The sequence below is a fragment of the Salvelinus fontinalis genome, chromosome 9, assembly GCF_029448725.1.
Source record: "Salvelinus fontinalis isolate EN_2023a chromosome 9, ASM2944872v1, whole genome shotgun sequence".
Lineage (NCBI taxonomy): Eukaryota > Metazoa > Chordata > Actinopteri > Salmoniformes > Salmonidae > Salvelinus > Salvelinus fontinalis.
The window spans coordinates 27,929,852-27,951,241 of NC_074673.1; the positions used below are offsets into that span (position 1 = coordinate 27,929,852).

The window sequence follows — 21,390 nt, forward strand, 5'->3', positions numbered from 1 at the left end:
CTTGACATCATGGGAAAATCAAAAGAAATCAGCCAAGACCTCAGAAAACAAATTGTAGACCTCCACAAGTCTGGTTCATCCTTGGGAGCAATTTCCAAATGCCTGAAGGTACCACGTTCATCTGTACAAACAATAGTACCCAAGCATGAACACCATGGGCCCACGCAGCCGTCATACCACTCAGGATGGAGACGCATTCTGTTTCCTAGAGAATAACGTACTTGGGTGCGAAAAGTGCAATCCCAGAACAAAAGCAAAGGACCTTGTGAAGATGCTGGAGGAAACCGGTACAAATATATCAATATCCACAGTAAAATGAGTCCTATATCAACATAACCTCAAAGGCCGCTCAGCAAGGAAGAAGCCACTGCTCCAAAACCGCCATAAAAAAGCCAGACTACAGTTTTCAACTGCACATGGGGACAAAGATCGTACTTTTTGGAGAAATGTCCTCTGGTCCGAGGAAACAAAAAGATAATTGTTTGACCATAATGACCAACGTTATGTTTGGAGGAAAAAGGAGGAAGCTTGCAAGCCGAAGAACACCATCCGAACCATGAAGCACGGGGTGGCAGCATAATGTTGTGGGGGTGCTTTGCTGCAGGAGGGACTGGTGCACTTCACAAAATAGATGGCATCATGAGGACGGAAAATGATGTGGATATATGGCAGCAACATCTCAAGACATCAGTCAGGAAGTTAAAGCTTGGTCGCAAATGGGTCTTCCAAATGGACAATGACCCCAAGCATACTTCCAAAATTGTGGCAAAATGGCTTAAGGACAACAAAGTCAAGGTATTGGAGTGGCCATCACCTCAATACCATAGAAAATGTGTGGGCAGAACTGAAAAAGTGTGTGCGATCAAGGAGGCCTACAAACCTGACTCAGTTACACCAGCTCTGTCAGGAGCAATGGGCCAAAATTCACCCAACTTATTGTGGGAAGATTGTGGAAGGCTACCCAAAACGCTTGACCTAAGTTAAACAATTTAAAGGCAATGCTACCAAAAACTAATCGAGTGTAAACTTCTGAGCCACTGGGAATGTGATTAAATAAATCATCCTCTACTATTATTTTGACATTTCACATTCTAAGATAGTGGTGATCCTGACTGACCTAAGACAGGCAATGTTTACCAGGATTAAATGTCAGGAATTGTGAAAACTGAGTTTACATACACCTTAGCCAAATACATCTAACATTCCATTTTCAGCTGTATGTCTGTTATGTTTATGGGGGGTCAATTAAGGAAGACTTCCTCTTCTGCACACCACTGGAAACCAGGACAACATGAGAGGATATTTTTAAAGTATTGGACAGCTTTGTGACATCAAATGGACTTTGGTGGTCAAGATGTGTTGGTATCTGTACTGATGGCGCAAAAGCCTTGACAGGGAGACATAGTGGATGTCACGTTCCTGACCTATTTCTGTTAGTTTATGTGTGTTAGTTGGTCAGGACTTGAGGTTGGGTGGGCATTCTATGTTTTCTGTTTCTGTGTTGGTTTTTGGGTTGCCTGGTATGGCTCTTAATTAGAGGCAGGTGTTTGGCGTTCCTCTAATTAAGAGTCATATTTAGGTAGGCGTTGTCACAGTGTTCGTGTTGGGTGATTGTTTTCCGTGTCTGTGTCTGTACACCACGCGGGACTGTTTACGGTTTGTTCGGTTTGTGTAGCCTATGTTCCTATTCGTGCGTTTTTCTTGTTTTATGTAAGTACGTCGTCTAGGTCTGTCTACACCGTTTGTTGTTTTTGTTAGTTTAGTCAAGTTCGTGTTTTGTTAAATAAATCATGTCTTTCCACTACGCTGCGCCTTGGTTCCCTCAATACTCCTCCTCTTCCGAAGATGAAGAGGAGGAGGACTGCCGTTACAGAATCACCCACCAAGAATCCAGAACCAAGCAGCATAATTTGGAGCAACGGGGAAGTATACAGGACTTGTGGAGTTGGGAGCAAATATTTAACGGAGAAGGACCATGGGCTAAAGTGAATCACCGTCCATGGGAACAGCTGGAGGCAGCTCGGAGAGTGGAGGAAAAGAGAGAGAGGAACCGGAGTTATGAGGGAACGCGTCTTGCACGGAAGCCCAAAAAGCCCGTGAGTAACACCCAAAAATTTATTGGGGGGGGGGCTAAGAGGTAGTGGGCCAAGGGCAGGTAGGAGACCTGTGCCCACTTCCCAGGCTTACCGTGGAGAGCGGGAGTACGGGCAGGCGCCGTGTTACGCAGTAGAGCGCACGGTGTCTCCTGTACGAGTGCATAGACCAGTGCGGGTTATTCCACCTCCCCGCACTGGTAGGGCTAGATTGGGCATTGAGCCAGGTGTCATGAGGCCGGCTCAACGCGTCTGGTCTCCAGTGCGTCTCCTCGGGCCGGCATACATGGCACCTGCCTTACGCATGGTTTCCCCGGTTCGCCTACATAGCCCGGTGCGGGTTATTCCACCTCCCCGCACTGGTCGGGCGACCGGGAGCATTCAACCAGGTAAGGTTGGGCAGGCTCAATGCTCAAGAGAGCCAGTACGCCTCCACGGTCCGGTATTTCCGGCGCCACCTCCCCGCCCCAGCCTAGTACCTACAGTGCCTACACTACGCACTAGGCTACCAGTGCGTCTCCTGAGCCCTGTTCCTCCTCCACGCACTCTCCCTGTAGTGCGTGTATCCAGTTCGGTGCCTCCAGTTCCGGCACCACGCACTAAGCCGCCTGTGCGTCTCCAGAGCCCTGTACACACTGTTTCTTCTCTCCCTACTAATCCTGATGTGCTTGTCCTCAGCCCGGTGTCACCAGTGCCGGTACCACGCACCAGGTATAGAGTGGGCTTTGAGAGTACAGTGTGCCCTGTCCCTGCTCCCCGCACTAGTATGAAGGTGCGTGTCCTTAGCCCGGTGCCTCCAGTTCCGGCACCACGCACCAGGTCTACAGTGCGCCTTATCCGGCCAGAGCCATCCGTCTCCCCAGCGCCATCTGAGCCATCCGTCTCACCAGCGCCATCTGAGCCATCCGTCTCCCCAGCGCCATCTGAGCCATCCGTCTCCCCAGCGCCATCTGAGCCATCCGTCTCCCCAGCGCCGTCTGAGCCATCCGTCTGCAATGAGCCTGCAAAGCCGCCCGTCTGCCATGAGCCTGCAAAGCCGCCCGTCTGCCATGAGCCTACAGAGCCGCCCGCCAGACAGGAGCCGCTAGAGCCGCCCGCCAGACAGGAGCCGCTAGAGCCGCCCGCCAGACAGGAGCCGCTAGAGCCGCCCGCCAGACAGGAGCCGCTAGAGCCGCCCGCCAGACAGGAGCCGCTAGAGCCGCCCGCCAGACAGGAGCCGCTAGAGCCGCCCGCCAGACAGGAGCCGCTAGAGCCGCCCGCCAGACAGGAGCCGCTAGAGCCGCCCGCCAGACAGGAGCCGCTAGAGCCGCCCGCCAGACAGGAGCCGCTAGAGCCGCCCGCCAGACAGGAGCCGCTAGAGCCGTCCGTCAGACAGGATCCGCTAGAGCCGTCCGTCAGACAGGATCCGCCAGAGCCGCCAACCAGACAGGATCCGCCAGAGCCGCCAACCAGACAGGATCCGCCAGAGCCGCCAACCAGACAGGATCTGCCAGAGCCGCCAACCAGACAGGATCTGCCAGAGCCGCCAACCAGACAGGATCTGCCAGAGCCGCCAACCAGACAGGATCTGCCAGAGCCGCCAACCAGACAGGATCTGCCAGAGCCGCCAACCAGACAGGATCTGCCAGAGCCGCCAACCAGACAGGATCTGCCAGAGCCGCCAACCAGACAGGATCTGCCAGAGCCGCCAGCGAGCCATGAGCGGCCAGAGCCGTCAGAGAGCCATGAGCGTCCAGAGCCGTCAGCCTGCCATGAGCGTCGAGAGCCGTCAGCCTGCCATGAGCGTCGAGAGCCGTCAGCCAGCCATGAGCGTCGAGAGCCGTCAGCCAGCCATGAGCGTCGAGAGCCGTCAGCCAGCCATGAGCGTCGAGAGCCGTCAGCCAGCCATGAGCGTCGAGAGCCGTCAGCCAGCCATGAGCGTCGAGAGCCGTCAGCCAGCCATGAGCGTCGAGAGCCGTCAGCCAGCCATGAGCGTCGAGAGCCGTCAGCCAGCCATGAGCGTCGAGAGCCGTCAGCCTGCCATGAGCGTCGAGAGCCGTCAGTCAGCCATGAGCTGCCCTTCAGCCAGAAACGGCTATATACCCAGAATTGCCCCTCAGTCCAGAGCTGTCTCTCTGTCCGGAGCTGCCTTTCAGTCCGGAGTTGCCCCTCTATCATGATCTCCCTCTCTATCTTGATCTACCTCTTTATTCTGATCTATCCCTCTGTCTTGTGCTATCCCTCGGTCTTGATCTATCTCTCTGTCCCGGTGCTGTCCCTGTCATTGATGTTACTAAGGGGATTTTGTGGGGGTAAAATGAGGGTGGACATTCTTAGGGGGAGATGGAGGCTAGGATGGATTATGGTGGGGTGGGGACCTCGCCCGGAGCCTGAGCCACCACCGTGGTCAGATGCCCACCCAGACCCTTCCCTAGACTTTGTGCTGGTGCGCCCGGTGTTCGCACCTTATGGGGGGGGTTATGTCACGTTCCTGACCTATTTCTGTTAGTTTATGTGTGTTAGTTGGTCAGGACGTGAGGTTGGGTGGGCATTCTATGTTTTCTGTTTCTGTGTTGGTTTTTGGGTTGCCTGGTATGGCTCTTAATTAGATGCAGGTGTTTGGCGTTCCTCTAATTAAGAGTCATATTTAGGTAGGCGTTGTCACAGTGTTCGTGTTGGGTGAATGTTTTCCGTGTCTGTGTCTGTACACCACGCGGGACTGTTTACGGTTTGTTCGGTTTGTGTAGCCTATGTTCCTATTCGTGCGTTTTTCTTGTTTTATGTAAGTACGACGTCTAGGTCTGTCTACACCGTTTGTTGTTTTTGTTAGTTTAGTCAAGTTCGTGTTTTGTTAAATAAATCATGTCTTTCCACTACGCTGCGCCTTGGTTCCCTCAATACTCCTCCTCTTCCGAAGATGAAGAGGAGGAGGACTGCCGTTACAGTGGAGTGGTAACGTGCGTGCAAGCAGTTGCTCCTGACGCCACTTTGGTACACTGCAGCATCCACCAAGAGGCTCTTGCTGCCAAGGGAATGCCTGACAGCTTGAAATACGTTTTGGACACTACAGTGAAAATGGTTAACTTTGTTAAAGCAAGGCCCCTGAACTCTCGTGTATTTTCTGCACTATGCAATGATATGGGCAGCGACCATGTAACGCTTTTACAACATACAGAAGTGCGCTGGTTATCAAGGGGCAAAGTATTGACACTTTTTTTGAATTGAGAGACAAGCTTAAAGTTTTCTTTACTGACCATAATTTTAACTTGTCTGACCGCTTGCATGATGACAAGTTTCTCACACGACTAGCCTATTTGGGTGATTTTTTTTCTCACCCTAATGATCTGAATCTAGAATTACAGGGACTCTCTCTGCAACTATATTCAATGTGCGGGACAAAATTGAGGCTATGATTAACAAGTTGGAGCAATTCTCTGTCTGAATTAACAAGGACAACACACAGGTCTTTCCATCATTGTATGATTTTTTTGTGTGCAAATGAACTCAAGCTTACTGACAATATGATATAGCAAAGCACCTGGAAGAGTTGGGTGCGCAATTACGCAGGTACTTTCCCAAAATGGATGACACAAACAATTGGATTCGTTATCACTTTCATGCCCTGCCTTCAGTCCACTTACTGATATTTGAACAAGAGAGCCTCATCAAAATTGCAACAAGCGGTTCTGTGAACATTTTAATTTAATCAGATGCCACTGCAGATTTCTGGATTGGGCTGCGCTCAGAGTATCCTGACCTGGCAAATCACGCTGTTACTGATGCCCTTTGCAACCACGTACCTATGTGAGAGTGGATTCTCGGCCGTCACTAGCATGAAAACTAAATACAGGCACAGACTGTGTGTGGAAAATAATTTAAGACTGAGACTCTCTCCAATACAACCCAACATTGCAGAGTTATGTGCATCCTTTCAAGCACACCCTTCTCATTAACCTGTGGTGAGTTATTCAACATTTTCAATTAATAAATAAAGTTGTTTATGTAAGATGGCTAAATAAAGAGCAAAATTATTGATTATTATTATATTACTTGTGCCCTGGTCCTATAAGAGCTCTGTGTCACTTCCCACAAGCCAGGTTGTGACACAAACTCACACTAATTCTTATGTTTAATAAATGTATTGTATTGTGTGTGGCAGGCTTACAATGATGGCAAAAAAACAGCATTTGAGAGTGCGCTGACCCTGGTGCTAGAGGGGGTACGCAGCTGGAGGTTGAGTGTTTGAAGGTGTACGGGACTATAAAAAGTTTGGGAATCACTGGTATAGATGAAAGGGGGAAGACCGGTTAAAGAAGCATTTTTAAACCTTGAGACATGGATTATGTATGTGTGCCATTCAGAGGATGAATGGGCTAGAAAAAATATTTAAGTGCCTTTTGAATGGGGTATGGTACCAGGATCCAGGCACACTGGTTTGTGTCAAGAACATGTTATTTCTCCAACCTCGTGAAAGTGACAAACTGGCCCGTTTTCATTTTCGTCAAAAACAACTTTATATCGAAGGACTGTTAGACCGGATGACGTGTTTCTGAGCTTCGCTAGACAACGTCGCCATGACATCACCTACAAGTGTGATCAGGGATTTTTATTGGAGCATCAGTTTCTGCCTGTCTTTGACCTAAGCTTGTTGCCTTCCTTCCCGCCTTTCGGACAACAACTCCCATTGTTAGGGCGGAGACATGACTAGTTAAATAAAGGTAAAAAAAAAAATTTGATCTCCATACAGTTTTCTGTTTTCTAAATTATAATCTGTAACAAACTGAGTGTACTACGTTTTGTAGACTTTACCCTTTGCCAGAGTTAAGAAATGTGTTGTTTAGAAGGAGTGCAAGGGCGAATTGAGTTATTGCACACGTGCACTTCACAGAGTTGACGTTCCCTAACGGAAATATGCAAATAAATGCTAGAACACGCCAATAGGATCTCACTAGCTCGTGCTTGGTTCTGCCCACTATGAGTTATTTGCTCCCATTGGAAACAACAGGCTCTGGTCTATCTTGGGTTAGTTATTACAAGGCTCACACTCTCCTCTGTAGCCAAAATGGAAGGCACACGCTATTTCTTTCTCTTAGTTTTTGTTGTTTTTGTATAGGTTTGTAATGTGCAAACGTGCATTTAAGTCTAAAAATAGTGAAATAACATTGTTAACTAAATGTTTTAATAAGTTGTATGACGATGTTGTAACGTTTATTGACCTAGTTGGAAAATGTGTTGACATTGTGCCAGTGCTTAGCTAGTTAGCTAGCTAGCTACATTAGTGAGTGATGGGGAAAAGCTAGCCAGCTAGCTTGAACACCACAGGGTGTTAGTTTTACTGCAGTAGCTAAAATAGTTATTGCTTTGAGTCTAAAATGGGGAATTGAATTTGAATGGTTTGAATATGGTGTGTCATCCATTAAAGAAAAGTCAAACTGTCTCCTTATTTCTCCTGGTTAGCCTATTATAGCTACAAATTAATAAAAAATGTCACTTTACATTGTTGCTTGCTCTTGGGTAAATTCATTGTAAATACATGTATATCCCTTGTAACAACATTGTAATTACTGAGTTGGTTGTTAAATATTGTTACTTTGTACTTACAATGTAACAATCTTTAACTAAAAGAGTTATACCAAATGTTGTCCTTTTTCCTAATTTCTCCTCATTAGCCTATTGTCTGCAAAGGTTGTTACATTGTAACTACATAGTAATTATAAAGGTTATACCCTACTGGGTTTCAAGTTACATTAAGTTGCTTGCTCCTGGGTAGGTACATGATAATTACAAGTTTATCCTATGTAAGTATATTGTTCTAACGTTACACTTGATTCGATATAACCTTTGAGCCAGGTCATAACTTAAAAATGAACAAATTGAAAATGACTGGTAGTTAATGGCAGGGTGTTCCTTGTTACAATTGTCGTTACCAGGTCTGAGCATATTTATCAACTCTGGTATTGCCATGTAATTGCATAGTAAAGCCTATAACTCCTATGTTAACAGTTATTACTGCGTTAGTTACTTAATAATAGGGGCAACTTAATGTAAAGGGTCACCGAAATGTTTCCCCCTCATGGCATTCTATGAGTTTCTCAGAGTGTAAATGGTCCTCTTCCTCTGCTTGTCTTCCAGATGTCTCACCCCTCTCCCTGCCTGGTCAAATCCCCCGGCATGCACTTTTTCCCAGAACCTTTTCCACTGGAGGACATCACAACACCACAAAGGACAGCTCAGACTCCTAATGCCAAGAGCCCTCCATACCCTGCACCCACTATGTCCCCCATCCACTCCCCCGTTTGTTCCCCCGTCCATTCCCCTATCTGCTCCCAGCCTGTCCCACTGCTCGAAACCGTCACCACCAAATCCCCTGTTAACTCTCCGTCATGCTCCTGTCCCCCGACAGGGAACCCGCTGTCTCCCATCTGTGCCCAGCCACTGCCCTGCCAAGAGCTTTCCTCATCCCTCACCTCCGACTCCCCCGTCAGAACTCAGCCTGTCCCTGCAGTCACCTCCACGCCGCTGGTCAAACCAGCCTCATCTGACAGGGCTATCCCCGAGCCACAAAAATCCCTAGACTTATCAGACCTGGAGAACCCTGTCAAGAAGACGGACATCATCGAGGAGTTCTGGCTGAAGAGTGCAGAGATCAGAAAGAGTCTGGGTCTCACCCCAATGGAACGTAGCAGCAGCAAATCCCCAGAGAAGAGTCCTGTTACTGTGGGAAGGGTTCCCACCCCGGACTCCTCTTCGTCCATGTCCTACACCCCAGAGGACTTGTCGGAGGAGCTTTCCCCTTCCCCGTCCCCCTTCACTGGCCCCTCGGTAATCCGCAGGCTGAACATTACAGTGGAGGGTCAGGTCATCTCCCCCGTGGAGCCCAAGAGCAAATTCACGGATCAAAGGGACCTAAGCAGCAGCTCTGGCCTGGGCCTCAATGGCAGCACGACCACCAGCCAGACCAGCCAGGCAGCCAGCAACAGTTACAACACCTCCGACTCCACCATGCTCACCCCACCCTCCAGCCCCCCGCCGCCCCCACCCAACGAGGAGCCAGCCACCCTAAGGCAGCAGCAGAAGCACCATGTCTCCTGGAACAATGGGATCGATGGCCCCACTACACCTGAGCCAGCCAAGGCAGCACCCACCAAGATCAAGAGCCCTGTGCCTGCACCGAGGACCCAACTCAGCCCTGTGTCTGTGCCCAAGCCTGCCCCCAGGACTACACTGGTCACGTCACCAATCACAGCTCCGGTCAATGCTCCAGTGGTGATCATGAGACGGGAGAAGAACAGCAAACCACGTCGGGAAGAGGTGAGGAAGTCATTTGTGGAATGCATGGCAGAGATCCCGTTTGCAGATGACGTGGAGGACACGTATGACGAGCGGACGCCAGACACAACCATGGACAGGTTCTACACCCCACCCACAAGCAGGCCCAACAGGGAGAGGGAGAAACCTCCTCTTCACTTGGCCCTGGCTATGGAGAATGGAACAGCCAATTCCCCCGGGAACCAGCAGGCCTCAAAAAACCTTAAGGCCCAGCAGTTCTCCCCTGAGGCCAAGGAAATAGCTGAAGAGCGGATGAGAGCCAGAGAGAAGTCAATCAAGAGCCAAGCTCTAAAAGATGCTATGGCCAAGCAGCTCAGCAAGATGAAAGAGACAGACATGGCCAAGGGCTCTGCCGCCACTGCTAAAGTGGTGTGGAACGTGGCCTCATCAGAGACATCCGGAAAAAGTACTAAGAAGTTGTCCGGCTCGCCAAAGACGTCTGCGGTGGAAGCTCTGGAGTCAAAAAAGGCAGAGACTTTGCCAGAGCTTTTCTTCAGCCGTCAGGTTAACAAGAGTCTGGACGGCTCGACTGTCTCCTCTGACGGCTCCGCCTCGGGAGGCAAGAGCAAGAAGCGCAACTCCCTTTTCTCGCCACGCAAGAACAAGGAGAAGAAGAAAGCCAAGAACGAGAGCCGGCTCTCCGACAAGCAATGTGCAGACCAGACGCCGTCGCCTCCCAAACACAAGTCCCTGTGGAAGGCAGTGTTCTCAGGGTACAAGAAAGACAAGAAGAAGAATAAGGATGACAAGTTTTGTCCCAGCACGCCATCCAGCTCTACCACAAATGACTCTGGGAAGAAGAGATCCTCTCCTCTCGGGAGGTCATCAGGTGAGACAGACAGAGAAACAATGGAGTTCATGGAGCCTGTAGTTTACCATGGACCATACTGCACTGACTTGCTTAGAGCTTGGTCAAGGCATTTAGTCTAGATATCAAATCAAATATTATTTGTCACATGCGCCAAATACAACAAGTGTAGACTTTACCGTGAAATGCTCATTTACGAGCCCTTTCCCAACAATGCAGTTAAAAAGTAAGACAATTAACAAATAGTTACAAAGAAAATGGCATCAATAAAATAACACAAAATAACAATAACGAGGCTATACACAAGGAGTACCGGTACCCAGTCAGTGTACGATGTATTTGGGGGGGTTGATTTAGGTAATATGTACACGTAGGTTTGGCTAGGGTATTGATTGAAGTACTATGTACATGTAGGTAGGGGGTGAAAAGCAGAAAGTCTGGGTAGCTGTTTAATTAACTGTTCAGCAGTCTTATGGCTTTGAGGTAAAAGCTGTTCAGGAGTCTTTTGGTCAGTGTTTGGTTATATGTTCTAGGCTAGTTATTTTAGTTATGGTCACTTCAAGTCCATACTTGAAGTATAACAGGTAGATATGCTGTCTTTGTTTGTTTCTCCATTCCAGATTTGAAGTCGCGCCGAAACCGGAGCTTCTCTGAGGACTCAGATCTGTCATGTGATGATGTGCTGGAGAGGTCGTCCCTGAAGTCTAAGGCAGATGTGAGTCATGTTATTTTCATCTATCATCAGTTCACTAACGAAAACCCCCACTGTGGTATTTTTTTTGTTTTCATATGATGATTTAAACTCTTAACCGAAGCGGCATATGGACATCTTTGACCTAGTGTCAGGCATTCAGAAGGAAATAATAGAGGAGACAATGGAGAAGGAGAAAAAATTGAGGGAAAGGGAAAAAGAAAGAGAAAAGGAATGAGAACGAGGTCGAGACCTTGATCGAATCATGAAGAATTCATAGAGCTACTACACCAGGTGCAACAGTGGGATGAACGCTTATGAATTTCAAACAAGCATCAAAATTCAAATGTTGAATGTCAATTACAATTACTTTTTCGAGGATTAAATTTCACTAAAGCACCTAAATTCTTATTTTTAACTGGAAGTTATTTTATGGTTAGAAACCCTAACTCAACCCAAAATAGAATTATAAAAGTAATCAAAAAAGGTCTGGAGCTTTTCCATTTTCTACATATTGAATTGGCATTTTATTCTGTCTGCAAGCAAAGTATTGTTATATTCACATTATAACTGGACTCGGGCATCGTCTAGGGTGGGAGTTGAATTTAATTAGTTTTACTTATCATATTAGCGAATAGTCAAAATATGCAGTGTCATTTGCATTTATTACGCTGAAATGGTTGAAATTCAAACTTGTTTAGTCCGCTGCTGCTGTGTTTGTGGAGGTTTATACAGTAGAATAGATGGATCTCAGTGCCAGAGGCACGCATTCATTATCCTAAACTTTTAAACACTTTCCAAAGCAACTCAGAAGAAAGAAAGTGGTCTTTTCCTGTTGCTATTGTCTTGCCCATGGTTATGGTCACAACAGTCTCTGAACATGTCGAAGCATCAATGGGTATGACAAACATACTCAGAGTTTCCTCATATTTTGGACCCAGGCTCCTAGTCCCAGACGGTATAGGTCTGATGGTGCAGCATAAAGTGCTTGAGCTAAAACCACATTTTAAGGGCACATCCCATTCATAAAGAGTGGATCTCTTCACTAGATCCTAATAGGCCTTCTGACACTCAATGAGGGATACCAGGGCTTATTTAGTTCCGTGGTTAATTTAGTGTTTGTAGTTCTTTTAGAGATGTGACGTTGAGTAGTGACCGTTCTGTGAGGTGAAGTAGTACATTTTCTTTTCAATGGAATAGTAGGTAGTCTATTGTGACCTATTTTTGGCTCAGACTGCTCTGCTGTTAGCTGTTCAGGTTAATCTATTTTTGGGCAAACCCTTAATATTCATTTAATCAACCGTTGTGCATCAATGTTTTGTTCACTTTGTCCCTGGGTGCCTTGGGTATCTATTTAAAAACAAATAATTTAATTTAAATGTTTCATGAATAATTCCTGGTAGTAATACTGATCCACAACTCATCATTGCACCCTCATCTTTGTGTAGGTGTGGGGCCTTTAACATTGCCTGTTTGATTGTGTTAGTCATTGGGTTGACTTATGTGGGGGGTTTTGCCCATTTAATCCATTTAATCATTCCATTTGTTTGTTTGTTTTTTCTGTTTGTTTTGTTTTGTCTTTCCCCAAGTCTGTTTATGTCCCTCACGCATTGGCGTTCAAGAGAGCGTACGCCACAAAGGTAGTGTGTGCATACATGTCCATTGACCCACGCCATATCACCCCTGCGCATGCGCCAACCGTTGCACTACTACCCTAACCCTGTCTTTCCATTTTGCCACAGCGGTCACCTTGACTGCATAACTTACCCCCCCTTCCCCGCTGGAGGTAAAAACTACTGCACTCCTTACTTTTCTGGTCACAATGAATGACAACTTTCCAATATGGCCGTCCATGTTTTTTCTTTGTCTGCTCCGGTCGGGTGTCAATCAGCTTATCTTTGGTCTGTACTGGTCTGATGTTAACCAACCCAGTGTTCTCCAGTGCTGCTATCGGATCCACTTGGATTCCAGCTACCTCTCCTTACTTACTTATTCTCTATAATACTATCGCTTTTCCTATATCACCCCAGCTTTTTATTGCAGAAAAATAATAACCGAAAGATAACAAAAATGGAAATGGACAACTCATAAAATATCTATATATTTCCATACATTTCTGAGAATTTATAGACTGGGGAAATAATACAAGTGTGAAATATTGTACAAGGAAATCTAAGGTATCTCAGACATTTGTAGTTTTATGTGGATTTATGTCTGTTCAGTTTTAATTGTGGGCCTTGTCCCAGCTTTGTCCTAGCTATGCCATTTCTAGAATTGGTGAGCGCTTCTTGTACTCTCAATGGTAATCTTTGGTATAATGGATACTCCCACTGCGGAGGAGGAGAGCTATCATTCTTTCCCATAGGAGAAGGCTCCTCTGGTGTTTTTCTGCAATGTCATATAGTATAATGTAATCTACAATCTATCAGTCACCCCTAGCTGGTTTCTCCCCTGTAGAAAACGTTCTGTGAATGTCTTCTGAACATTCTGTGAACGGTGAGGTTCCACTGTCCTGTATATGAAGAACTTGGTTCCCTCGGATCCTGAGGGAGCACCTCTCTAAAGGCCTCTAAGACAGTGTAATGTTATTACAGAAAACCTACACAGAGGAGGAGCTCAATGCCAAGCTGACACGGAGGGTACAGAAAGCTGCCCGGCGACAGGCCAAGCAGGAGGAGTTGAAGAGGCTGCACAGAGCCCAGGTAAGTAGTCAATAGGATATGTTGTTTCTGGAAGAAAACGTAGTTGTTGGAGTATGGATCTTGTGTATAAGTCCACAGGAGGGTCCAACTGGCGAACCAAGACCGCTGTGAATTTTGAATGATTTTGGCAAGCCCAGTTTCATGTCTTTGAAGATCATCAAAACAGAACTTCATGCAGAGATCAAGACAATACTAATTAGCTATGCACCCTCGGTGTTAGTGCTTATGAATATTTTATAAGACAAAAAGTATGCCTTTTTACCAAAGAACAAAACCAATCCAACTTTGAGAAGTTAATTATTAAGAGGGTTTTAGACATGAACATTAAACTCTTCTCATAAAGAAGTTTTTAGTCCAGGGAACTGTCAGTTCATTGAAATATTATTAATATGTGTGCAATGAGACACTCCGTGTTTGTGTGTATGTTTGTGTGTGTTCATATGGGTGGGTTCTGGCCTGTCATTCCTCCCTCGGATAATCCAGAGGGTTAGGGTTAAGTTTACTCCACGTTTCACTCCATTCACTCCATTCTATGTCCGTGTATGCACGTAGGTGGAGTGGGATTTTTGGAGTAGCGGACACCTTCTGGTAACATAATATCCTCGCCGGTCCCATTCGCATTGGGGCAATAGCAACAAAAAAAAAATATGTATTTTGTGAAAGCAAGGAAGAGTTTCCTTTGCTAGTAGTAGCTAGCTGGCATCAGCTTGGCTAAAAACATTGCAAGCTAGCTATCCTTTTTAGCTTCCCACATCTCCATGTGAAATAATAATATTTATAATAAAAAAATATGCTCTGGCAAATATTCTTATACTTGCCTGTGTAACCTAAAACAATATACCAGTTTGATATGCTGATTGTGTATTTATTCCCATATCAGCTAAAAATCGAAAGTCATCATGTTTTGGTCACGGAGAAAAAATCACATGGCTAGCAGCATGTTTTACCATTTCACAATAGCCTGTAATCACTAGTTATTACTTCCCAACAAAATAGGTTTCTTATTGTGTGGTTTACTGTTTAAAAAGTTATGAGATTATAAGATTATATGAAAAACTATCAATGAAAAATAGGTTACTTTTGATGAATAGCCTATAGATCAGATCAAGGGACCAAGCGAAAACACACAGCCCCCACGGCTGCGGAAGGAATGAGGCGTCCCTCAATTTTCATGTAGTTAAAAAGTATGTTGAATGCCGGAATGTATTACAAGGAGCCGCCCCTTTTTGTAAACGACATTGCAATTCTCTGAATCTTGCGTTTCCTTAAAACTTGTAGTAAGCTTTAGTGTGTGTGTGTGTGTGTTCTGAATTGTTCTCTGGCATGTCGTTGCTCCCTCAGATCATCCAGAGACAGCTGGAGCAGGTGGAGGAGAAGCAGAGACAGCTGGAGGAGAGGGGCGTGGCCGTGGAGAAAGCCCTGCGAGGGGAAGCAGGTACCCATCTGTCACTCACTTCTTCTTTTTCTGATTGGGTTACATCCCCCCAGGGTCCACACATGGGGTGGGGTCCTACTTTTTACGGAGTGGATACGGATATGAAGTTTCTTTATCCCAGTTTTCCCAGGCTAAAAATACAGATTTCTCTGCTCATGTGCAGGTTTGAGTTTTTTGTTGCGGTGTGCCCACTCCGCTGCCTATGTTGCTGAGTGCACCGCTGCCACTCCCCCCTCCTTGATCACCTTTGTCTGGTCATTGGTGTAGCCTACAGACTTTATGTTGTGCACAAAACTGTTCCAACTCTTGCATTCCCTCAGTAGGCTATTAAGCATAAGCGCGATTTCCTACAAACATCATGTTGTGCACAAAACTGTTCCAACTGTTGCATTCCATGTCTCAGTAAGCATAAGCCTGATTTCATGTTCTTTTTTCAGGAGGTGAGGAGGCTACATGCAGCTATTTAAATGTTTTACTCAAAATTCATTATCAGTATTGCAAACATACTTACGACACAGACAGTCTAGCGATTTCATGTTCTTCTTAGCTGATGAGGTACATGCAGCTATTTACTCTCGCCACGATATCAGCATATACAGCATAACTATGGCACCAGTTGATACAAAATTAACTTCCCATTGTCCGACTCTTTTTACCGGTCCGGATACACGCTCAGCTGGCTAGAACGTTTGGCTGCCCAGATGTGGAACGTAGCAAGACAAAGATACGCAGTAAAATTAGCAATTGAATGTTATTTCAATTGAATGTTATCATCATTGCAAACATTGGCTAAGCTGTGCAGGCAGACAGGCAGTCAAGTAGTGTTCTTTTTTCACTAACTAGGATGTGGCAGCAACTATAAAGATGCAGTGCATTCAGAAAGTATTCAGACCCCTCAACTTACTCCACATTTTGTTACGTTACAGCCTTATTCTAAAATGGATTAAACAGTATTTTTTCCTCATCAATCTACACACAATAACCCATAATGACAATGCAAAAACAGGTTTTTAGACATTTTTGCAAATTTATTAAACCTAAAAACTGATCACATTTAGATAAATATTCAGACCCTTTACTCAGTACTTTGTTGTTGCACATTTAGCAGTGGTTACAGCCTTGAGTCTTCTTGAGTATGACGCTACAAGCTTGGCACACCTGTATTTGGGGAGTATCTCCCATTCTTCTCTGCCGATCCTCTCAAGGTCTGTCAGGTTGGATGGGCAGCGTCGCTGCACAGCTATTTTCAGGTCTCTTCAGAGATGTTCGCTCGGGTTCAAGTCTGGGCTCTGGCTGGGCCACTCAAGGACATTCAGAGACTTGTCCTGAAGCCACTCCTGCGTTGTCTTGGCTGTGTGCTTACGGTCGTGGTCCTGTTGGAAGGTGAACCTTCCCTCCAGTCTGAGGTCCTGAGCACTCTGGAGCAAGTTTTCAACAAGGATCTCTCTGTACTTTGATGCGTTCATCTTTCCTTCAATCAATCCTGACTAGTCTCACAGTACCTGCCGCTGAAAAACATCCCCGCAGCATGATGCTGCCACCACCATGCTTCACAGTAGGGATGGTGCCAGGTTTTCTCCAGATGTGACACTTGGCATTCAGGCCAAATAGTTGAATCTTGGTTTCATCAGACCAGAGAATCTTGTTTCTCATGGTCAGAGTCCCTTAGGTGCCTTTTGGCAAACTCTAAACGGGCTGTAATGCCTTTTACTGAGGAGTGGCTCCCGTCTGGCCACTCTACCATAAAGGCCTGATTGGTGGACTGCTGTTAAGATGATTGTCCTTCTGAAAGGTTCTCCCATCTCCACAGAGGAAATCTGGAGCTCTTTCAGAGTGACCATCTGGTTCTTGGTCACCTCCCTGACCAAGGCCCTTCTCCCCCAATTCCTGTTTGGCCGGGAGGCCAGCTCTAGGAAGAGTCTTGGTGATTCCAAACTTCTTCCATTTAAGATTGGTGTAGACCACTGTGTTCTTGGCGACCTTAAATGCTGCGGACATTTTTTGGTACCCTTCCCCAGATCTGTGCCTGTTTTGCTTTGTTATCATAGGGTATTGTGTGTTGATTGATTACATTTTTTATTTTTTTATCCATTTTAGAATAAGGCTGTACTGTAACAAAATGTGGAAAAAGGGGGCTGAATAATTTCCGAATGCACTGTAAGCCTACATCATCAAACAAAACGCTGATTATTTTTGCTCCAAAGTGTAGGGGGTGACTGCAATATTTAGTTACGACAGACAGAGAAGTTTGTAGCCTTCATAATATACATGTTTTAGAATGTTCGTTCAAATCGCAGCAGGGTTTTTATCGCTGTTCATAAATATGAGGCAGAGACATAGTCAACATCATCATGGTTCAGAAGAGGGTGAGACATAGTCAGCATCATCATGGTTCAGAAGAGGGTGAGACATAGTCAACATCATCATGGTTCAGAAGAGACAGAGACATAGTCAACATCATCATGGTTCAGAAGAGGGTGAGACATAGTCAACATCATCATGGTTCAGAAGAGGGTGAGACATAGTCAACATCATCATGGTTCAGAAGAGGGTGAGACATAGTCAACATCATCATGGTTCAGAAGAGGGTGAGACATAGTCAACATCATCATGGTTCAGAAGAGGGTGAGACATAGTCAACATCATCATGGTTCAGAAGAGGGTGAGACATAGTCAACATCATCATGGTTCAGAAGAGGGTGAGACATAGTCAACATCATCATGGTTCAGAAGAGGTCGAATAAAGAGTGAAATATGGAGGGGGAGTCAATGGTGGAAAAAGTACCCAATTGTCATACTTAAGTAAAGATACTGTAATAGAAAATGACTCAAGTGAAAGTACCCCGTCTAAAAGTATTTGGTTTGAAATTTTCTTAAGTGTGAATCATTTCAGATTCCTTATTATGCAAACCAGACGGCACCGGTTTCTTTTTTAAATGTATGGATAGCCAGGGACACACGGCAACACTCAAACATAATTTACAAACAAAGCATGTGTGTTTAGTGAGTCCGCCAGATCAGAGGCACTAGAGATGACCAGGGATGTTCTCTTGATAAGTGCATGAATGGACCATTTTCCCATCCTGCTAAGCATTCAAATTGTAACGAGTACCTTTGGGTGTCAGGGAAAATATATGGAGTAAAAAATACATTATTTTCTTTAGGAATGTAGTGAAGTTAAAGTAAACATTGTCAAAAATAGTATAGTACAGACCAAAAAACTACTTAAAGTGTTTTTAAATAAGTACTTTACACAACTGGGGGGGGTGTGAGCAGTAGCTACGTTAGAAAAATGTATGTGTGCGTAAAATAACACGTGCAGAACGTGATCTGGATCCTTAGCTTTAAGAATGAATTTTCCGTGGGGTGTGGGCAAAAAACTCTGTATCTATAGCCACAGCCTACGTTTTAAATGTTGGGATTGGGGAATGAGTTTGGAGCTTTTCTTTCAGTTTGTTGATGTAGTGTCCTAGTTGGGTGGATATGATCCTGTTCAACAGTTGAATATGTTAATCTCTGTTTTTATGGTAATATATTTATGTAAGTTATACGCTAATTGTATGTTAATTATATTCTGGATCTGTAAATACAGAATCAACTCAAGCATTCTCAAGTACTGTTACTGAGGGGTTATTATCTATGTACCACATTTCCTCTAAACATGCATTGACCTCCCCTTTATGTAGAAAAAGTAGCTGTGATGGCAGCAATTCTGCTTATCTTTCTTGCTTGAGAGTATCCAAACTATACTTTTCACAAAACCAGTCGCCCAGGTTTAGCAGTGAATGAAAGTATATTCTTACATTTGTAGAAATCCTCATCTAAGTTCATCTTGTATCTAGATATGCAGTGTCTAGATACTGGTGCTATCTCTTACTCTGAAACAATACATTCACACTGTGCAAGACAAGGGACTATCACAGACATCAGAACTTTCACTCAGTGATGAAGTCATTCTTGTTTACTGTAGAACATTACACAATACAATGCTAACAACTTTTAAATATGGTTTCAAGGCATGCAAAGTATAGCATAAATAGATACAATTTTGTAAGTCTCAAAATAATCTATAATTATTGGTAACCTATGTGAACTACACAATCTGGTGAATGTTCGCTTATAACATACAGTGCTTTCAGAAAGTATTCACACCCCTTGACCCCCCCTCCTCAAAATAAAAACTGTTACAGCCTGAATTTGAATGAAAATGTATTACATTGAGATATTGTGTCACTGGCCAACACACAATACCCCATAATGTCAAAATAGAATTATGTTTTTAGATTTTTTTTTGGTACAATTTAGGAAATTAATAAAAAATGCAACCCCTTTGTTATTGCAAGCCTAAATAAGTTCAGGAGTAAAGATTTGCTTAACAAGTGACAAATTAAGTTGTATGGACTTACTTACTCTGTGTGCAATAATAGTGTTTATCAGAATTCTTTAATGACTACCTCATCTCTGTACCCCACACATACAATTATCTGTAAGGTCGTTCAGTCGAGCAGTGAATTTCAAACACAGATTCAATCACAAAGTCCAGGTAGGTTTTCCAACGCCTCGCAAAGAAGGTCACCTATTAGTAGATGGGTAAAAAAAAGAAGCAGACATTGAATATCCCTTTGAGCATGGTGAAGTTATTAATTACACTTTGGATGGTGTATCAATACACCCAGTCACTACAAATATGTCACTACAAACATACAGGCGTCCTTCCAACCACTCAGGAAAAAACGCTCAGGGATTTCACCATGAGGCGAATGGTGACTTTACAACCGCTACAGAGTTTAATTGCTGTGATAGGAGGAAACAGAGGATTGATCAACAATGTTATTAGTTACTCCACAATACTAACCTAAATCACAGTGAATTTTTTCTCAAGTGGACTTTAACCTCTCTGTCGTCTACGCTTTCAAAGGACGGTACTTTATCAAAACATTAGACTCACTGTAGATAATACAACACCCGTACTGTACCCTCATTGTTTCTGTCGGTCATCGTCTGAGCTGCATGCAATTTGGAGAATGTCTTTGTGTTTCGACATAGTTTTGTGTGTGCTCACATTGGATGTGTTTGCCCACATAGCCTCATATGGAAGGGTTTCTGTTCACCAAGACTGAATAGAGTTGTGGCCAAAGGGCATACATATGCTACATTGCATTGATGTATTGGTATGGTTACCAATCAAAAGTGGGAATACTACTGTACATTTAAGACATCATAATCCACTACACCCTTGTGGTTGATATGGTGTATGCCTACTCTAAAGCATCAGTGTATCAGATGAGTGAGTCACAGGTACTGTGACACTCCAGACCTGGTGTTGCCTCACACACACAAAGGTAATGTCTCATACACAGAGGCCGTACACAGCCATACAGGAAATCTATGTAGCCACCCTATCATTATGGAAAAGTCCATGTAGTAAATGCCAATATGTGTACTTGACTGCATATGTATTGTGGTGAGTACTTGTGTGCATGTTTGAACTGTGTGTGGTTGTCGTGTGTGTGCAAGCATGTGCATGACCTTCTTGTTGCAGATTGGTGTTGCCCAGTGGAGGCTGTGTGTGTACAATAACTCATATCTTTAATATATCCCTGTTGTAGACTATTGGGGAGAGTCTAATTACAGTGAAATCATGGACTTGCATCTGGGCGGTATGTATTTCAAATCTGTCGCTTCCAAATAACTAACAGCTAACCCACCTATATCTGTCTTTCCCTTCTATAGTACTGGTCTGGAACTTGTTTCCTCTTACCTACATCCCCTGCTGCGGCAGTAGCCGACTCACCCTCAGATCCCTACACTATTACTTCTAATAGACACGTAGCACACACAGTCAGAAAGATCACACACTTTTTTTTCCTTTTCTTGTTAAGATCATTTTCACACACTCTTTTATCATTTTAATGTTAATTTCACTGCATTGATTACATCAGTGGTTCCCAAACAGTGGTGCGTTAAACGTACTCTTGATAGTTGTAATAGTAGAATGTGCAAGGTGTAATTTTGAAATTAGGTAGTACATCATCAGTTCCTCTTGTCATGTCAGTCATTGTATACCTTACTTAGAGAGCTATTTATAACTTGTCAGAAATGTCCAGATCATGTAGCCCATGTCAACTAATGTTGTTTTTTTTTGCCCATAAATATTGTTGTAATTTTTGGGGTCACAAAATGTATAGAATTGCAAGAAAATTAGCTTTAAAACTGAACAATTTTCTTTGCACCCCATGGCAAAATGTGTAGAATTGCAGGAAATACACATGGCACTTGCACGGCATGTTCCCCAATGCTGGAAGGGGGCCCCGAGTGGTAAAAGTTTGGGAACCCCTGGATTGCATAATAAC

The 21,390-nt window shown here is 44.6% G+C and overlaps 1 protein-coding gene across 27 annotated transcripts in view; it reads left to right on the plus strand.

Annotated features, from left to right (window-relative positions):
• LOC129862372 (protein-methionine sulfoxide oxidase mical3a-like) overlaps positions 1 to 21,390 on the plus strand; it is a 166,322-nt gene that overhangs the window by 133,553 nt on the left and 11,379 nt on the right. For 20 of the 27 annotated variants that reach the window (XR_008760758.1, XM_055933956.1, XM_055933961.1 and 17 more), the window contains 5 exons: positions 8,205 to 10,230; positions 10,830 to 10,924; positions 12,490 to 12,540; positions 13,495 to 13,602; positions 14,944 to 15,037. Coding sequence is in view for 26 of the 27 variants with exons in the window: in XM_055933956.1 (XP_055789931.1) it covers positions 8,205 to 10,230; positions 10,830 to 10,924; positions 12,490 to 12,540; positions 13,495 to 13,602; positions 14,944 to 15,037 (2,374 nt within the window). In the remaining variant the exon portion in view is untranslated. Of the gene's footprint in view, positions 1 to 8,204; positions 10,231 to 10,829; positions 10,925 to 12,489; positions 12,541 to 13,494; positions 13,603 to 14,943; positions 15,038 to 20,646; positions 20,698 to 21,390 lie in introns of all 27 variants that reach the window. The other 7 variants (XM_055933964.1, XM_055933946.1, XM_055933966.1 and 4 more) reach the window with 2 other exon arrangements.